At 47.8% G+C, this 20,385-nt stretch overlaps 2 protein-coding genes and 1 pseudogene across 3 annotated transcripts in view; 1 reads left to right on the top strand and 2 right to left on the bottom strand.

The window, feature by feature from the left end:
* LOC147118993 (uncharacterized) overlaps nt 1-20,385 on the top strand; it is a 74,415-nt pseudogene that overhangs the window by 7,719 nt on the left and 46,311 nt on the right. Inside the window, exon 4 of the transcript XR_015077977.1 lies at nt 11,317-11,747. The product of XR_015077977.1 is annotated as an uncharacterized LOC147118993 (transcript). The remainder of the gene's footprint in view (nt 1-11,316; nt 11,748-20,385) is intronic.
* On the bottom strand, nt 1,081-17,437 carry LOC147118995 (transcriptional repressor protein YY1-like). Its single transcript, XM_085984738.1, has 3 exons — nt 17,327-17,437; nt 4,295-4,481; nt 1,081-2,000 (listed from the first exon to the last, which is right to left on the bottom strand). Exon 3 carries the CDS (start codon nt 1,619-1,621, stop codon nt 1,385-1,387), a length of 237 nt encoding a protein of 78 aa, XP_085840864.1. The 5' UTR covers nt 1,622-2,000; nt 4,295-4,481; nt 17,327-17,437; the 3' UTR covers nt 1,081-1,384.
* Nucleotides 2,013-4,372, bottom strand: LOC147118996 (uncharacterized). Its single transcript, XM_085987051.1, has one exon. It carries the CDS (start codon nt 4,370-4,372, stop codon nt 2,747-2,749), a length of 1,626 nt encoding a protein of 541 aa, XP_085843177.1. The 3' UTR covers nt 2,013-2,746.

Genomic DNA, 20,385 nt, shown 5'->3' with positions numbered 1-20,385 from the left:
CCACTAACTCCAATCCTAACCCATAACCACGAGCCCCAACCACTAACCCCAATCCTAACCAATAACCACTAGCCCCAACCACTAACCCCAATCCTAACCAATAACCACGAGCCCCAACCACTAACCCCAATCCTAACCAATAGCCACTAGCCCCAACCACTAACTCCAATCCTAACCAATAACCACTAGCCCCAACCACTAACTCCAATCCTAACCAATAACCACTGGCCCCAACCACTAACCCCAATCCTAACCAATAACCACGAGCCCCAACCACTAACCCCAATCCTAACCAATAACCACGAGCCCCAACCACTAACCCCAATCCTAACCAATAACCACTAGCCCCAACCACTAACCCCAATCCTAACCAATAACCACGAGCCCCAACCACTAACCCCAATCCTAACCAATAACCACAAGCCCCAACCACTAATCCCAATCCTACACCTTAACCCCAGCCCCAACCACTAACCCCAATCCTAACCAATAACCACTAGCCCCAACCACTAACCCCAATCCTAACCAATAACCACTGGCCCCAACCACTAACCCCAGTCCTAACCAATAACCACTAGCCCCAACCACTAACCCCAATCCTAACCAATAACCACTGGCCCCAACCACTGACCCCAATCCTAACCAATAACCACTAGCCCCAACCACTAATCCCAATCCTACACCTTAACCCCATCCCCTGACCAAGGATTATTGATGGATCAATGGAGGAGCTAAAGACCTGATAAAGGAAGTATTTGAAACAATTATCTCGATTAAAGAAATAGTGCAAGGTATGTTAGTAACAAGAGATTAAATCAAAGAGACCATCAAAATCAGCAATGACAATTACAAAGATCAGAACATTTCTAAGGCTGTCACATGCAGTATGTGTGGAGTTTTTTTTAAATCGGATCCAAGAGATGTTAAATGATACAGAAAATAACAGATTTCAAATCTTATGCAAGATAGTTCTGTAAAGGGGCGGTTCAAAGGAATTTCAGATGAGTGTAAAGTGAGACACTACAGTTCAGTCTATGACACCCACAAGCCGTCTACACAAATGGAACAAGTTTGGGGTTTGATGTGGTAGAAGGTGAACTAGATGAGAACTGAAATAATCCAGAGTAAGAAAAGGCCCAAAAATGGAACAGTCAATAACAGAACATCAATTAGACTCCTCTTATCATGGAGAAATCAAATATTAGACACACTGTGTGTTTGAAACAAAGCTGATTTATTTAATATTTGTCCAGAATATTAATCTCAAGCCCAGTTATTCTAGTTATTAACATCAGCAGAAACAAAGCCCAATTGTCAGAGTGAACATGGTTCAGTCCTGGATGTGATTAACTGCAGCAATAACAGCAGAATCCAACCTCTGCAATCACTGGTGAACTCGCTGGTGTGTCAGCAGAGTGCATGACTGAGTGAATCCCTTCCCACACATGGAGCAGGTGAACTGCCTCGCCCCAGTGTGAACTCGCTGGTGTCTCAGCAGAGTGCATGACTGAGTGAATCCCTTCCCACACACGGAGTGGTGAACGGCCTCTCCCCGGTGTGAGCGCGCCGATGAGTTTCCAGCTTGGATGGATAATTGAATCCCTTCCCACAGTCCCCACATTTCCACGGTTTCTCCGTGGTGTGGGTGTCCTTGTGTCTCTCCAGGTTGGACGATCGGTTGAAGACTCGTCCACACACAGAACACGTGTACGGTTTCTCCCCGCTGTGAACAGTGCGATGTTTATTCAGGTTGTGTAACTGGTTAAAGCTCTTTCCACAGTCAGTGCTCTGGAACACTCTCACTCGGGTGTGTGTGTCTCGGTGCTTTTCCAGTCACACTGATGTTTGAAATCTTTTCCCACAGACAGAACAGACAAACATTCCTCCTTCCACATTCAAAGGCCGATGATATTCAGGTCCTGATGAATGGAGTGACTGTCAGATCTTGATGTGATGTTTGGGTTGAGTTTCCCATCTGTAAATCCTCCCCTTCTAATACCCTGTAAAAGGAGTTTACAAAAGCCATCACTGTAAGTACAGGATAGAAATTCAGAACAGACTATTCTAGTTTCTATGGAACATTCTTTCCTCTCTTGTTCCCCCAAGGCTGTAAATCCCCGTCCCACACACGCTCCCTCCTCCCTGTGCTGAAATCCAAACCCATCGCACCATCTCCAACATTTCTTTCCTCCACTCCCAGTTTTCCCCCTCCCTCTGCTCTGGTTGGGTTCAGTTCTACACCCGCTGTGTGCAGAGTGAGAATAAAATCAATGAGTCAATGATTGTCTCTCCTGGTCACTGGCACCCTGAAGCCCCGCCCACTCTTTGTTCCTGTACCAAGATGGCCACGCATGCGCCGTGCTGCAGGTGGAACTGGTCCGTCTTCGCTCCACCAAGATGGTGGCACGTAAATGATGAGGTGCTTTGATCGAGCAAGTAGGGAGAAACTGTTCACTCTGGCAAGTGGGTCGGTAACCAAAGTTCACAGACTTAAAATAGTTGCTAAAAGAACTAGAGGGAAATGAGGAGAATTGTTTTCACACAGAGGGTTGTTAAGATCTGGAACGCACCATCTGAAAGGATGCTGGAGTCAGGTTCCACAGGAACTTTCAAACAGTAATTGGACATGTACTTGAAGAGGGCTAGTTTGCAGAGTTCTGGGGATAAAGCTGGGGTTTGGGATTAAATTGGACAGCTCTTTCAAAGAGCATAGACACGATGGGCCGAATCACCTCCTTCTGTGCTGTTAGATTCTATGATCAGTGTGAAGACGCTGGTGACTCTTAAGGTTCTTCGAGCTTTTAAAGCTCTTCCCACAGTCAGAACATTTAAAGGGTCTTTCGTCAGTGTGAACAAGCTGGTGTGACAGGAGGGTGGATGACTGAGTGAATCCCTTCCCACACACAGAGCAGGTGAACGCCCTCTCACCAGTGTGGAGGAGCTGGTGTCTCTTCAGCTCCCCAGAGCTTTTAAAGATCTTTCCACAGTCAGAACATTTAAAGGGTCTCTTGTCAGTGTGAACTCGCAGATGTGCGAGCAGGTTGGAGGGCTGAACGAATCCCTTCCCACACACAGAGCAGGTGAGCGGTCTCTCAGTGTGTAGGTTTTGGTGCCTCTTCAGCTCCCCGAAGCTTTTAAAGCTCTTTCCACAGTCAGAACATTTAAAGGGGTTCTCTCCAGTGTGAACAAGCTGATGTGCCAGCAGGTGGGATGATTCAGTGAAACCCTTCCCACATACGGAGCAGATGAACGCCCTCTCCCCAGTGTTAACTCGCTGGTGTCTCTTCAGCTCCCCGAAGCTTTTAAAGCTCTTCCCACAGTCAGAACATTTAAAGGGTCTCTCATCAGTGTGAGCTCGCTGGTGATGCTTCAGATACTGGGGGCTTTTAAAGCTCTTCTCACAGTCAGAACACTGAAATGGTCTCTCATCAGTGTGAACAAGCTGGTGTTGCTTCAGATCCCCGGCGCTTTTAAAGCTCTTCCCACAGTCAGAACATTGAAATGGTCTCTCATCAGTGTGAACAAGCTGGTGTCCCTTCAGATCCCCAGCGCTTTTAAAGCTCTTCCCACAGTTAGGACACTGAAATGGTCTCTCATCAGTGTGAACAAGCTGGTGTTCCTTCAGATCCCTGGCACTTTTAAAGCTCTTCCCACAGTCAGAACACTGAAATGGTCTCTCATCAGTGTGAACAAGCTGGTGTTGCTTCAGTTCCCCGGGGCTTTTAAAGCTCTTCCCACAGTTAGGACACTGAAATGGTCTCTCATCAGTGTGAACAAGCTGGTGTTCCTTCAGATCCCTGGTGCTTTTAAAGCTCTTCCCACAGTCAGAACACTGAAATGGTCTCTCATCAGTGTGAACAAGCTGGTGTCGCTTCAGTTCCCCAGGGCTTTTAAAGCTCTTCCCACAGTCAGAACACTGAAATGGTCTCTCATCAGTGTGAACAAGCTGGTGTCCTTTCAGATCCCCGGAGCTTTTAAAGCTCTTTCCACAGTCAGAACATTGAAATGGTCTCTCATCAGTGTGAACTCGCTGGTGTCCCTTCAGATCCCCAGGGCTTTTAAAGCTCTTCCCACAGTCAGAACACTGAAATGGTATCTCGTTAGTGTGAACAAGCTGGTGTGTTTGCAGGTGGGATGAACAAACAAATCCCTTTCCACACATGGAGCAGGTGAATGGACAGTCCCTGTTGTGACTGCGTCGTTGAACTTCTATTGCAGATGGGGAACTGAATCCCTTCCCGCCGTCCCCACCTTTACCCGGTTTCTCCCCGGTGTGACGGTGCACGTGTCTCACCAGGTCAGGCAATCGGCTGAATCCGCGTTCACACACCGAACACGTGTGCGGTCTGTCATCGCTGTTTTCTCCTTCCATGTGCAAAGGCCGATGATATTCAGGTCCAGATGAATCGAGCAACTCTGTCAGATCTTGACGTGATGTTTGGTCTGAGCTTCCCGCCTGTAACTGCTCCACTTCTATAACCCTGTAAATTGAGATCAGAAAAGGATCAGAGGCAAACTATTGTTTAACTTTCCCCTTTCCGAACCTAGGGGCAGTGAAGCTGATTTTCAGGCCCCAGCTGCTGCACAGGTTGGTTGAAAGGATCAGCAGTAATGGCGGCTGCAATACCCACAAGCCCCAGTGCTCCAGATAGCGATCTGTTGACGCTGAGTCCTGCGCATGTGCTCATGGCCCCCGCTCTCCCTCCTGCTCCACAATCGCCTGTCCCGATCGGTCCGTAACGCGCATGCTCAACGCACAAAACCCCACGGTTGGAACATCGGGCGCACATGCGAAGCCGCAACATCTGGTACACGTGCGCGGCTCAGGTGGGGGCGAGTCGGTGTTTCACCTCAGCCGCCAGGGAGGTGCGCATGCGCAGGTCGACCCAACATTCTTCCTGTCAGCAATCACTCCCTCGTTTTTCTTTAATTAAAAACAGAAAATGTTGGAAATACTCAGCAGGTCAGGCAGCATCAGTGGAGAGAGAAACAGAGTTAACGTTTCAGGTCGAGGACCTGTCGTCGGAACTGCTTGTTCTTTAGTGTCAGCCAGTGGCTCAGTGGGTAGCACTCTCGCCTCCGAGTCAGAAAGTTGTGGGTTCAAGTCCCACTCCAGGGACTTGAGCACCAAAATCTAGGCTGACACTCCAATGCAGTGCTGAGGGAGTGCGGCACTGTCGGAGGTGCCGTCTTTCGGATGAGATGTTAAACTGAGGCCCTGTCTGCTCTCTCAGGTGGATGTAAGAAATCCCATGGCACAATTTCAAGAAAGACTTACATTTATATAGTGCCTTTCATGACCACCAGATGTCTTGAAGTGCTTTACAGCCAATGAAGTACTACAATGAAGTAGTCACTGTTGTAATGTGGGAAAGAGCAGGGCAGTTATCCCCAGTCTCTGAGCCAATGTTTATCTCTCAATCAACATAAAAAGACAGATTATCTGGTCATTATAACATTGCTGTTTGTGGGAGCTTGCTGTGCGCTAATTGACTGCCACATTTCCTACATTATAACAGTGACTACACTTCAAAAGTACTTAATTGGCTGTAAAACACTTTGGGATGTCCAGTGGTGGTGAAAGGCGCTATATAAATGCAAGTCTTTCTTTCTTCACTGGTCTCACCAATGACCTCTTCTGACTGTTGGTTGATTGACATTACAAGAGGATTTGAGTACAGGACTAAAGAAGTCTTACTCCAATTATATAGGGCCTTGGTGAGACCACACCTGGAGTACTGTGTACAATTTTGGTCTCCTTACCTAAGGAAGGATATACTTGCCACAGAGGGAGTGCAATGAAGGTTCATGAGATTGATTCCTGGGATGGCGGGACTGTCGTATGAGAAGCGATTGAGTAAACTAGGCCTGTATTCTCTTGAATTCAGAAGAATGAGAGGAGATCTCATTGAAGCATACAAAATTATTACAGGGCTTGATAGGGTGGATGCTGGGAGAATGTTTCCCTTGGCTGGGGAGTCTAGAACCAGGGGCCACAGCCTCAGGATAAAGGGTCGGCCATTCAGGACTGAGATGAGAAGACATTTCTTCACACAGAGGGTGGTGAATCTTTGGAATTCTCTACCCCAGAGGGCTGTGGAGGCTCAGTCATTGGGTATATTCAAAACAGAAGTCGATAGATTTCTGACCAGTAAGGGCATCAAGGGATATGGCAATAGGGCCGGTGAATGGAGTTGAGGCAGAAGATCAGCCATGATCTCATTTAATGGCGGAGCAGGCTCGAGGGGCCGAATGGCCCACTCCTGCTCCTATGTAAAGAACAAGATGTAATATCTCCAAGTTTGCAGATGACACAAAGCTGAGTGGGTGTGTGTGCTGTGAGGAGGATGCCAAGAAACTCCAGTATGATTTGGACAGGTTGGGTGATTGGGCAGATGCAGTATAATGTGGATAAATGCGAGATTATCCACTTTGGTGGCAAAAACAGGAAGGCAGATTATTATCTGAATGGCAATAGATTGGGAGAAGGGGAAGTGCAATGAGACCTGGGTATCCTTGTGCACCAGTCGCTGAAGGTAAGCATGCAGGTGCAGCAGGCGGTTAAGAAGGCAAATGGTATGTTGGCCTTTGTAGCGAGAAGGTTCGAGTACAGGAACAAGGATGTCTTGCTGCAGTTGTACAGGGCCTTGGAGAGACCACACCTTGAGTATTGTGTGCAGTTTTGGTCGCCTTATCTGAGCAAGGATGTTCTTGCTATGGAGGGAGTGCAGCGAAGATTCACCAGACTGATACCTGGGATGGCAGGAATGACGTATGAGGAGAGATTAACATAGAAACATACATAGAAGATAGGAGCGGGAGTAGGCCATTCGGCCCTTCGAGCCTGCTCCATTTAATGAGGTCATGGCTGATCATCCAAATTCAGTACCCTGTCCCTGCCTTCTCCCCATATCCCTTGATCCATTTAGCCTTAAGAAATATATCCAACTCCTTCTTGAATATATTTAATGAACTGGCCTCCAACGCCCTCTGTGGTAGAGAGTTCCACAGGTTCATGACTCTCTGAGTGAAGAAATTCCTCCTCATTTCAGTCCTAAATGGATTACCCCTTATCCTTAGACTATGACCCCTGGTTCTGGACTCCCCGGCCATCGGAAACATCCTTCCTGCATCTAGTCTGTCCAGGCCTGACAGAATTTTATAGGTTTCGATGAGATCCCCTCTCAATCTTCTAAACTCCAGTGAGTATAAGCCCAATCGACACAATCTCTCCTCATACGTCATTCCTGCCATCCCAGGTATCAGCCTGGTGAATCTTCGCTGCACTCCTTCCATGGCAAGAACGTCCTTCCTCAGATACGGCGACCAAAACTGCACACAATACTCAAGGTGCGATCTCACCAAGGCCCTGTACAACTGCAGCAAGAAATCCTTGTTCCTGTACTCGAACCCTCTTGCTACGAAGGCCAACATACCATTTGCCTTCTTAACCACCTGCTGCACCTGCATGCTTACCTTCAGCGACTAGTGCACAAGAACACCCAGGTCTCTTTGCACTTCCCCTTCTCCCAATCTATTGCCATTCAAATAATCATCTGCCTTTCTGTTTTTGCCATCAAAGTGGATAACCTCACATTTATCTACATTATAGTGCATTTGCCCTGTTTCTGCCCAATCACCCAACCTGTCCAAATCGTACTGGAGTTTCACGACATCCTCCTCACAGCATACCCTCCCACCCAGCTTTGTGTCGTCTGCAAATTTGGAGATATTACATCCAATTCCCTCGTCCAGATCATTAATATATATTGTGAACATGTTTCTATGTTTGACAGCCGAGAGTCCGCGCATGCGCAGGCGGGACGGCGGTTTCGGCCTAGTCCGGCACAGCACACCCTCCCGGTCACCAAGGGTAATAACCGCGCATGCCCAGAGTAGACCAACCCCCTTCCCCCACTCGGAGCTGCGCTTGCACACTCGGATCCTGTCAGACGGAGCCGGTGCAGGGCATTCCGGGGAAAGGCCACTGGGACCCTGAAGCCCGGCCCACTCCCTGTTCCTGTACCAAGATGGCCACGCATGCGCTGTGCTGCAGGTGGAACCGGCCCGTCTTTCCTCCACCAAGATGGCGGCGCGTAATGCAGGCCTATCACCGAGAAAAAGCCTCACCGCTGCTGTCCGGCGGAACACAGACCGGGCCGCTGGATCTCATTCGGGCCTCAGGCCGTTCTCCAACTTTATAAACCCTACAGCGCTGCCTACCCGCAGTTTATTAATCTCCCGACCCCGCTCCTGCCAACCTGCAGCTCCGCCCGTCGACCGCGCGAGGCTTTCTTTGTAAAGTCGGTGAGGGACACGTGACCCGGGTCCACGGCCTGATTGACGGGAGCTTCCGACCAATAGGGAGCGAGCGGGGCGGGGCTGGAGGAGCGAACCGGCGGCGGGTCCTCCAACCAATCGGGGAGCCCGAGGGGCGGGGCTAGCGCTGGCTGATTGTCTGATCCGCAGGGCAGCGAGTTTCTCCAGTCCCTTGTTCAGGGCCCAGAGCCAGGGGAGGCTGTGGGCCTTTATTCCCCTTATTGGACAGAAGGCTCTTTGTCTCACAACACACTGGCTCAGGTTTTAATAGAGGCTTTTTAAATTCATCAATAAAAGCAGATAAACCCCATGCTTCTGTGGCACAAACTTTCTAATATTTTATAGAATCATAGAATGGTTACAGCACAAAGGAGGCCATTCGGCCCCTCGAGCCTGCTCTGCCATTCAATGAGATCATGGCTGATCATCCAAACTCAGTACCCTGTCCCTGCCTTCTCCCCATATCCCTTGATCCTTTTTGCCTTAAGAAATATGTCTAACTCCTTCTTGAATATATTTAATGATACTTATCCAATTCCCTTTTGAAAGCTGTGATTGAATCTGCCTCCACCACCCTTTCAGGCAGTGCATTCCAGATCCTAACCACTCGCTGCGTAAAAAAGTTTTTCCTCATGTCGCCTTTGGTTCTTCTGCCAATCACCTTAAATCTGTGTCCTCTGGTTCTCGACCCTTCCGCCAATGGGAACAGTTTCTCTCTATCTACTCTGTCCAGACCCCTCGTGATTTTGAATACCTCCATCAAATCTCCTCTCAACCTTCTCTGCTCTAAGAAGAACAACCCCAGCTTCTCCAGTCTATCCACGTAACTGAAGTCCCTCATCTCTTATCCCTGGAACCATTCTTGTCAATCTTTTCTGCACCATCTCTAAGGCCTTCACATCCTTCATAAAGTGTGGTGCCCAGAATTGGACACAATACTCCAGTTGAGGCCGAACCAGTGTTTTATAAAGGTTCATCATAATTTCCTTGCTTTTGGACTCTATGCCTCTATTTATAAAGCCCAGGATCCCGTATGCTTTTTTAACCGCTTTCTCAACCTGCCCTGCCACCTTCAATGATTTGTGCACACATACCCCCAGGTCTCTCTGTTCATGCACCCACTTTAGGATTGTACCCTTTAGTTTATATTACCTCTCCTCGTTCTTCCTACCAAAATGTATCACTTCGCACTTTTCTGCGTTAAATTTTATCTGCCACGTGTCCGCCCATTCCACCAGCCTGTCTATGTCCTCTTGAAGTCTATCACTGTCCTCCTCACTGTTCACTATACTTCCAAGTTTTGTGACATCTGCAAATTTTGAAATTGTGCCCTGTATACCCAAGTCTAAGTCATTAATATATATCAAGAAAAGCAGTGGTTGTAGTACCGACCCCTGGGGAACACCACTGTATACCTTACTCCAGTCTGAAAAACAACCGTTCACCACTATTCTCTGTTTTCTGTCACTTAGCCAATTTTGTATCCATGCTGCCACTGTCCCTTTTATTCCATGGGTTTCAACTTTGCTGGCAAGCCTATTATGTGGCACTTTGTCGAACATCTTTTGGAAATCCATGTACACCACATTAACCGCATTACCCTCATCAACCCTCTCTGTTACCTCATCAAAAAACACAATCAGTATCAGAGCGGCCGGGCCCGGCGGACGTACGGCCAGGGCCCCGGCATCAGGAAACCCAGGGTGCAGCGCCTCCCCCATCCGAGCCGCCGCTTCCCGGTTTCTTCAGCTGGTTCCACCAAGGCTGACTCAGGTCAAAGGACAGGAGCCAGGCTCCCAGAATGGCCCGCGGCCCCGGGGAGCATGCGCACTCTCAGCGGGGAAATCAGCGCATTGGATAGAGCGGTTTCTGGGACACGGGGGATTGTGGGTGCTGCGGCTGCCATTAGTCAGCGGCTGTCGGGAAGAGTTTTATTGCAGGCTGACGGAAGGTAGGTCCCTGGCCGCCTGTGTAGGTCTTTTTATTGCTTCAGTTTGAGCTGGAGTGGAGATGGAGTAGAAGCTGCTGGGTTTAACCCCCAGTACTTCTGAGCCCAGGAGGACCCAACAATTTCCAATGTGAGACTGTCAAGGGAGGTGGATTCTGGGGGAGATTAGGTTGCTAAGCAGACACTGTCCCTACAATGTGAAAGAGTATTGTTTTAGGAACAAGTATTTCTGTAGAGGCTTTTAATCCAGTTTACATCTACAGATTTGCTTTAATTCATTCTTGGGATGTGGGCGCCGCTCGCAAGAGCAGCAAATATGGCCAATCCCCAGTTACCCGTTGAGAAGGTGGTGGTGAGTCACCTTCTTGAACTGCTGCAGTCCGTGTGGTGAAGGTACTCCCACAATGTTGTTAGGTAAGGAGTTCGAGGATTTTGACCCAGCAACGATGAATATGTCTAAGTCAGGATGGTGTGTGACTTGGGGGGAACTTGGAGGTGATGGTGCTCCCATGCAACAGCTGCCCTTGTCCTTCTAGGTGGTGGAGGTTGTGGGTTTTGGATGTTCTGTCAAAGTTCATCTCCTTCGCCCCCTCCCCCCTCCCACCTCTCTCCTCCCATAGAGGCTAGAGTCGTGTGTAGGCCCAGACCGGGTGGTGGATTCCCTTCCCTGAGGGACATTAGTGAACCAGTTGGGTTTTTATGACAATCCGGCAGCTTTCATGGTCACTTTTTTCTAGTGCCGGCCCCACAAATGACCAGATTCATTGAGCTCAATTTCACAACCTGGCTTTGGTTTCTTGTGGGTTCTCTCTCACGCTCCCAGTTTTAAATTAATTTTACAGGATAGTAGAAGGGGAGGATTTGCAGATGGTAAGCTCAAACCAAACATCACGCCAAGATCTTACAGAGTCACTCGACTCATCGTATCGGAATATCACCGACCTCTGAACATGGAAGCAAAAAGCACCGTTCACAGCGGGGAGAAACCGTACACGTGTTGTGTGTGTGGACGAGGCTTCAGCCAATCCTTTGGCCTATCGACACACAAGTGCATTCACACTGGGGAGAGGCCGTTCACCTGCTCTGAGTGTGGGAAGGGATTCACTAATTCATCTCACCTACTGAGACACCAGCGAGTTCACACTGGGGAGAGGCCGTTCACCTGCTCGGTGTGTGGGAAGGGATTCACTCAGTCATCCAACCTGCTGAATCATCAGCGCGCTCACACTGATGCGAGACCTTTTAAATGCCTGGACTGTGGGAAGTGCTATAAATGTTCCTGGGAACTGACATACCATCAACGTATTCACACTGACGAGAGACCGTTCAGGTGCTCTCACTGCGGGACTGGGTTCAGGCAGTCATCTGAACTCACTGTCCACCAGCGCACTCACACTGGGGAGAGGCCGTTCACCTGCTCCGTGTGTGGGAAGGGATTCACTCAGTCATCCACCCTGCTGAGATACCAGCGAGTTCACAAGTGACTGCAAGGGTTGGATTCTGCTGTTATTGCTGCTGTTAATCACATCCAGGACTGAACAATGTTCATTCTGACAGTTGGGGTTTGTTTCTGCTGATGTTAATAACCCCTCTAACTGGGCTGGAGTTTAATATTCTGGATATATGTCAAATAAACCAGCTTTGTTTTAAACACATTGTTGTAGATTTTTGTCTTTCCCACCTGAGTGTTTAGCATCACCTGGCTGGAGCTCAGAAAGGACAATCTGGGGGAGGATCGTACGGCGGGAACAGAACTTCAGCCTGGACACAGTCCTTCAGGGCCACACTGAGAGGGGCAAACGGCACTTTGGTCTTTCTCGTCTCTCTTCACTGACAGCAAAGGCTCCGTGCGGGTTAATCTCGAGGCGTGTGAGAAACGTGTCCCAGCCGCTCTCTGCCATGGTTCAGAGCTCCTAGGCACGGAACAGAAGGCTCCTTTAGGAATGTACCCCAGTGCTTTTTTTTTTAATGGCCTTATTAACGTGTGTCGCTACTTTTAGTGATTTGTGTATCTGTATCCCGGGGTCCCTCTGCTCCTCCAGCCCATTTAGACTCTTAGGGGGAAAAATTCGGTGGCGCCCCCTTTGGGTCGCTAACGTCGCCGGGGCTAATTTTAGCCCCCCGAAAAAGTTAGCGCCCCTGCGCATTAAATTCAGTGGTAGCGCCCCAGGCAGGAGGCGGGGTGCTACTGGAAGCGCTCCCCTCCCTCTTGAGGCGCTACTAGTGAATTTCACGGCACTTCGTGCAACAGCGCCACGCCCGTCGGCACATAGCACCGCATCATAGCAGACCTCCCTCCCCGATTAAAGGGGAGGGGCCTAGCACTGCGCACACCGGGGCCCTGCTGGACCAACGGGAGCGAGGTGTCGGATCAGGAGGAGCGCCGGGCTGAGCGATCGCAGCTGACACCCCGAAGAAGAAAGGGGAAGGGGGCAGGTGCTGGCAGTCGGCCAACATAAAAAGTTGCCGCCCGACACCTGCCCTTTAAGTGGCGCCGCCGTGGCTGCAGGAACGACCCCTGACCCTCTTGGACATATCGTCCGGCGATAGGTCAGGGGTCGCAACCCAAGGTTGCAGCCGGGGTGCTGCGCATGGCGATGACGTCATTGCCGGCAGTGCAGTGCCGCGGGGCGCTACCAGCTACCGCCACCGCTGACCTCCCGCTGAATATCGCGGGAGGCACAAAGCAACCCAATTTCACCCCCTTGTCCAAGTAGTGTGTGGCTCCTTATTCTTCCCACCAAAACACACCACCTCACACTGATCTATAGTGAAATTAATTTGCCAATTACACGCCCATTCTGAAATTTATTAATATCTTCTTGCATTTTGTCTTTCTCAGTATTAACTCTACCTCCCAATTTGGTGTTATCGACAAACTTTGAAATTGTACTTCTGATTCCCGAGTCCAAATCGTTTATGAACAGTGATCCCAGCACTGATCCCTGTGGAACACCACTTCCCACCTTTTGCCAGTCTGAGTAGCTACTCCCAACCCCTACTCTCTGTTTCCTGTTTTGTGACAAGCTTGCTATCCATAAACAGTATGTAAGATCGACAAGATGACCGTGTGGAGTGAAGGGCCAGGCAGCAGAATGGATGGAAAGATCGCTACAAAAAACAAATCAGAGGGTTGGAGTTCAGGGAAGTTTGTAGCGACCTTTGTGCATGTGTCACAAATAGATTTTGTTCTATTTTGAATAGAAATACAAAAGCTCTACACGACATGTTAAACTACTAGTTATTTAATCAGGGCTGCAGCTGCTGAAAGGTTGACTGTACTGAGGTTTGTGGCCAGAGCTGGCAGACGTGTTGTTCTGAAGTCTGATGTCTCACACCTGAAGAGTCTGTTTATGTCGTGTTGTAATGACCTTTTTCTGTTGCCTGGTGTCAGAAATAGAAATCAAAGGGAGATGATGCCCCACTCTGTTAATCAACTCTTTGACACATTTCCATTTCTTAATTTACAAAGATCACAACTCCATTAGTGAACAATGGATTGCCAGTCTGCCACTTTTTAGTGAGGCTTGAAAGGATTCGCTGTGAAGCTACACCTGCCCATCTGTCTGTGTGTCACTGTGTTTGGATTTTGTCAGACAACAGTCCTAATATCTCACCTACATCCATTACAATTTTTGAAATGTTAGATTGTACTTGGAAGAAGTTGAGTTTGAATCGGACAATTCTGAAATTGGGAGCTGTTAATGATTTGTTTTTCACATAACTATATAGTGATGTGATCAGTCAAAGCAAATTAAAAGATGCTGCTATTTACTGAACACAACTGAATAATTCTACAAGGATGCTATCGCAGTCTTCCTCAGTATTAACTACAATCCCAATTTAGTGTCATCAGCAAATTTTGAAATTGTACTTCTGATTCCCGAGTCCAAATCATTCATGTAAATGGTGAACAACAGTGGTCCCAGCACTGATCCCCGTGGAACACCACTTCCCACCTTCCGCCCGTCTGAGTAAATATCTTTAACTCATCCCGTCACTATAACTGGACTTGTCTCCATTCCCATGCCAAGGGGATTGCTGTACCAGACGGGAGGGGCAACATTTGGGGATTCCCGATTCTCCACTAATTCCCATTCCCCTTCTTTCTGGTGGATAATGGAGGTGCCACTGTGTGTAATGTGCAAGTCAGTAAGAATCGTCAGCGAGGATTAATCAGCACTTTCTAAATGGAGATGTTAATCAGTGGAACCTTTCAGGCACTGAATTGTAGATTTTATACTAAAGATTAATATACGATTGAAGTAAAAGTTCATAATTTTATTGTAAAATAATTCAGGGACTCTCATCAGAAATTAAGGGGAAAGATCAGACAGCGGTTCTTAAACAAACACTGCAGCCCCGACAAGTCAATCAGTTATATATCCAGAATATTAAACTCCAGCCAAGTTATAGGGTTATTAACATCAGCAGAAACAAACTCCGACTGTCAGAATGAACATGGTTCAGTCCTGGATGTGATTAACAGCAGCAATAACAGCAGAATCCAACCCCTGCACTCACTTGTGAACTCGCTGGTGTCTCAGCATGTGGGAGGACCGAGTGAATCCCTTCTCACACACTGAGCAGGTGAACGGCCTCTCCCCAGTGTGAACTCGCTGGTGTGTCAGCAGGTTGGATGACTGAGTGAATCCCTTCCCACACACGGAGCAGGTGAATGGCATCTCCCCAGTGTGAACTCGCCGGTGTGTCAGCAGGTGGGATGACCGAATGAATCCTTTCCCACACACGGAGCAGGTGAACGGCCTCTCCCCAGTGTGAATGCGATGGTGTCTCAGAAGGTCGGAGGAATTAGTGAATCCCGTCTCACACACGGAGCAGGTGAACGGCCTCTTCCCAGTGTGAATGTGCTGGTGTATCAGCAGGGCGGAGGAATTAGTGAATCCCTTCTCGCACACGGAGCAGGTGAATGGCCTCTCCCCGGTGTGACTGCGTCGATGAATTTCCAGCCGGGACGGGGAGCTGAATCCTTTCCCACAGTCCCCACATTTCCACGGTTTCTCCGTGGTGCAGGTGTCCTTGTGTCTCTCCAGGTTGGACGATCAGTTGAAGCCTCGTCCACACACAGAACACGTGTACGGTTTCTCCCCGCTGTGAATGGTGCGATGTTTTTCAGACTGTGTAACTGGTTAAAGCTCTTTCCACAGTCAGTGCACTGGAACACTCTCACTCGGGTCTATGTCTTGGTACTTTTCCAGTCACACTGATGTTTGAAATCTTTTCCCACTGACAGAACAGGCTAACATTTCTCCTTCCACATTCAAAGGCCGATGATATTCCCTGTAAAAGCAGTTTACAAAAGACATCACTGTAAGTTGAGGATAAAAATGCAGAACAGATCATTCCAGTTTCTATGGAACATTCTTTCCTCTCTTATTACATAGAATTACATAGATTGTACAGCACAGAAACAGGCCATTCGGCCCAACTGGTCCATGCGGTGTTTATGCTCCACACGAGCCTCCTCCCATCTCTCTTCATCTCACCCTATCAGCATCTCCTTCTATTCCTTTCTCCCATGTGTTTATCCAGCTTCCCCTTAAATACATCCCTGCTCTTTGCCTCAACTACTCCCTGTGGCAGCAAGCTCCACATTCTCAGCACTCTCTGGGTGAAGGAGTTTAATCTAAATAGGACTTTCCTGGGCAGCCAATGAACACTGCTGCCTCTTTCGTGCATTTCCTGGCGAGGCAAAACAGTTGATATTTTCTGATCAAAAAGAGCTGAGCTCGGCAGCATTAGTCCTGTTTTGCATCCTTTGGAGACCAGGTGTACGAGCAGAGTGAGCGCAGCCTTCACAGCAACCGCAATAAAATTGTTACAGTTGTGAAGGAACTTTGTGTAACTGCACTGGACCACAAACAAAGTATGTGTGTCGATTATTGTCTGACTGCGCTACTGTGAAGTGCCTTGAGATGTTTTAAAAGCTCTATATAAATACAAGTTGTTGTTGGTGTATAGAGTACTCTGTTTAAATTTAGTGAAATGATCAGTAACCAAGGAAGATCATTTCTTTGTTTGGTTCTGTTAGTTTTCACAGAATCATGGAAACGTACAGCACGAAGGAGGCCATTCGGCCCATCGGGCCTGTGCTGGCTCTTAGAATGAGCACTCGTGCTTAGTCCCACATCCCTGCTTGTTGTCCGTAACCCTGTAAGATCCTCATCCTCAAGTACCCGCCCAGCTCCCTTTTAAACTCATTGATGGAATCAGCTCATGACCTTTTCAGGTACAGCGTTCCAGATCCCAACAACTCTCTGAGTTTTATTCAATTGTTACCACAGTTGCCTTCTGGGAAGGTTTAATAATAAATGCATTTTGCTGTGAAAGCAATTAAAACATTCCTAGTATATAAATAGACAGATGCATCAAAATATTAAAATTGTGGGAGGGAGGGCAGTGCTCGCCAGGGCCCAATAAACAATGGAATTCTTGTTTCCCAACCCAATGCTCAGAAGATGAAGTCCCAGAGCTGCCTCTGGCTTGGTTCCACCTGCCCTATTCTGACAAACTGAGGTGTTGGTCAGTGCCCTGTGATTGCCCTGTGGGCAGAAAATGGCAAATCTAGAAATATGACCAAAATAACACATTTTAACCCCAAAGCTGTAAATCCCCATCCCACACACTCTCCCTCCTCCCTGTGCTGAAATCCAAACCCATCGCACCATCTCCAACATTTCTTTCCTCCACTCCCAGTTTTCCCCCTCCCTCTACTCTGGTTGGGTTCAGTTCTCCACCCGCTGTGTGCAGAGTGAGAATAAAATCAATGAGTCAATGATTGTCTCTCCTGGTCACTGGGACCCTGAAGCCCCGCCCACTGTCTGTTCCTGGCCAAGATGGCCGCGCATGCGCCGTGATCCCGCTCTGTCCAAGATGGCGGCCAGTGACCCCGCTGACCCGGGCGGCCGGGCCTGTCACCGCGGGGCAAACACGGGGCCTGTGGGCTCTTATTCAGGGCCTGAGATCTACACCGGGTGTTTATGCAGCTTTCCAGCCCAGCCGCGGGTCCAATTCCTCCCCGAGCCCACAATCTCCTACCGCCTCCCGGAAACGTATCTTCCTCATCAGCCCAAAGCCTCCACTGGCACTGCACATGCTCAGAGCACCGCCCAGTCTTGCGCCTGCGCACTGAGCTCCGGTAGTCATTGGGGCACATGCTACCGCGCGGGGGATTCTGGGTAAACGCCCCACTATGGAAAGCCCCAATTGTAAATATTTGTTTACCATAAACTGCACTCAGAAATTGGAGGTATATTGTCGCAATTTGAAGATGACGCCAAATTGGGTGATATATATAGCTAATAATTTTGACTGCACAGAAATACAGGAATACATAAACAGGCTTTCAGACTGTGCAGATAAATGGGAAATTCAATATAGTGAAATGTGAGGTGGTTCATTTTGGTGGGAGGAATAAGGAGGCCACCTATTCCTAAGAAGGTAAGAAACTAAATGGAGTAAAGGAGCAAAGAAATCTGGAAATACACACACATAAATTGCTAAAAGCAGTAACGCAAGTTGATAAGGCGTGGAAAGAAAATACTGGGGTTCATTTCTAGAGGAATATAATAACAATGCAGGGAGGTAATGTTAGATTTATATAGAACCTTGGTTAGACCACACTTGAAGTACTGTGGGCAGTTCTGGTCTCCATATAACAGAATTGAAGCACTGAAGAAAGTGCAGAATAGATTTACAAAGGTGTCACCAGAGAGGATGCAACTAGCAAGCAAGATTGAGCAAGCTGGGGCTCTTTACACTGGTAAAGAGAAGACTAAGAGGAGACCTGTTAGAAGTCTTTAAAATTGTGTCAGGGTTCGAAACCGTGGAGAAGGAGAAACTTTCCATTTATCAGTGAGTCTGATAGTAGCTGCATTGTGGTCGTTGTCAGTATTTGAAGAAAACCCTTTAAAATGTGAAGTGTTTGGAAAAAGTAAAAATAAACTCCATTGAAGGCAAACACAATCAGCAGAATTTTTACCTGCATCTTCACCCTTTGATTAATTTGATATATACCCAGAATATTAAACTCCAGCCCAGTTATGGGGGTTATTAATATCAGCAGAAACATACCTCAACTGTCAGAATGAACACGGCTCAGTCCGAGATTTGATTAAGAGCAGCAATAACAGCAGCTTCCAACCCCTGCTGTCACATGTGAACTTGCTGGTGTTTCAGCAGGTTGGATGAACGAGTAATTTGTTTCCCACACACGGAGCAGGTGAACGGCTTCTCCCCTGCCTGAGTGCTTTGGTGTATCTGCAGATTGTTTATGCTTTTGAAGCTCTTCTCACAGTCCAGACCTTTAAAAGGTCTATCACCAGTGTGAACCAGCTGGTCTATCAATGTGCAAACATTGGTGCATGACTGAGTGAATCTCTTCCCACACACTGTCTCTTTAAAAAACGACCTCAACCCCACAGGCAAGCAGAGGCACTCTACTTTTACCCAAAAAACACACAACATAGAGAAGGGTTAATTCTCCGCCCCACTATAACAGTGAACTCTCCGTCCTCTGCCTCCTGCACTGTTCCAATGAAGCTCAACATAAGCTCGAGGAACAACACCTCATCTTTCTATCAGGAACTCTACAGCCTTCCAGACTCAACATTGTGTTCAACAATTTCAGATCATAACCTCTGCCCCAATTTTTTCTGATGGCAGTTGTTGCTAATGATTCTGATATTCCCATTTACACCTCCTCTAGACCCATCTTTTGTTTCTTTACCTGTCCCTTTACCATCTCCTTTTTGCATCCACCAACATCCCTTTTGTCATTTAATCTCTCCTGTCTTCCATCCTATCGCAGGCCTTCCGCTTTGTTCCTTCCTCTCCGCCCCCCCCCCCTTTCCCTGCCTGTACTTGCATAAAACCTGTTACATCTCTGACTTTTTCCACTTCTGACGAAAGTTCATCGACCTGAAACGTTATTAGAATCATAGAAATCACAGAAATTTACGGCACAGAAGGAGGCCATTCGGCCCATTGTGTCTGTGCCGGCTGAAAAAGAGCTACCCAGCCTAATCCCACTGTCCAGCTCTTGGTCCGTAGCCTTGTAGGTTACAGCACCTCAAGTGCATATCGAAATACTTTTTAAATGTGATGAGGGTCTCTGCCTCGACCACCCTTTCAGGCAGTGAGTTCCAGACCCCCACCACCCTCTGAGTGAAAAAAAGTTCTCCTCAACTCCCCTCTAATCCTTCTACTAATTACATTAAATCTATGCTTCCTGCTTATTGACCTCTCTGCTATGGGAAATAGGTCCTTCCTATCCATTCTATCTCGGCCCCTCATACATCACAATTAAGTCTCCCTTCAGCCTCCTCCGTTCCAAAGAAAACAACCGCAGCCTATCCAATCTTTCCTCATCGCTAAAATTCTCCAGTCCTGGCAACACCCTCGTGAATCTCCTCTGTACCCTCTCGAGTGCAATCACATCTTCGTGTAATGTGGTGACCAGAACTGTACTCAGTACTCTAGCTGTGTCCTAACTAGCGTTTTATAGTTTTACGATAACCTCCTTGCTCTTTTGGGACATACAATGACAGGAAGGGAACCTTCCTCCACAAAGCAATGCAGATAATTTAATCAGTGATGCTGCACCATGTATTGTGGATAAAGTCACACTTGCTTATTTAATGGGAACAGGTGCATAAAAGAGTTCAATGATCATGTTAACACCAAAAATTAAAAACACTCAATACAACCCTTCATGTTTGCTGACACAACATAAGCAGCCTTGTAACGTGGCTGGAAACTAAACCCGAGGTTATGAGGATTTCAAACAGCAAGCTGTGAGAGTGACTGGCAATGATGTGACGACATGGGAATTTTGGTTACAGATATCGTGGCCCTGTGGGTGACTAATAACCAAATGTAATGTTGTTAGAAGGAGGAGTGAACACCCACAGGACCACTGACTACTGGCGACCGAACAAGGCAAATTCTATTTTACTACATGGGATTCTGGGAATGTTACCAGAGTTTCAGAGGCTGAATTCTGCAATTCATCCATTTTTTCCTGTGAAAACCATAAAATCGTTTGCTCTAATGTTTTTATATTTAGACAGATGGTACACATTGGCTATTAGCAGCTT

The sequence above is a fragment of the Somniosus microcephalus genome, chromosome 4 (genome assembly GCF_052327205.1).
Source record: "Somniosus microcephalus isolate GS21.2 chromosome 4, FLI_Smic_1.0, whole genome shotgun sequence".
Lineage (NCBI taxonomy): Eukaryota > Metazoa > Chordata > Chondrichthyes > Squaliformes > Somniosidae > Somniosus > Somniosus microcephalus.
Note: the sequence above shows the minus strand (reverse complement) of the source record. Positions and strands in the feature narration are given on the sequence as shown.

Excerpts from the sequence above, each read along its gene's own strand:
- LOC147118995 (XM_085984738.1), bottom strand. The coding sequence starts at position 1,621 with ATGTGGGGACTGTGGGAAGGGATTCAATTATCCATCCAAGCTGGAAAC.
- LOC147118996 (XM_085987051.1), bottom strand. The coding sequence starts at position 4,372 with ATGGAAGGAGAAAACAGCGATGACAGACCGCACACGTGTTCGGTGTGT.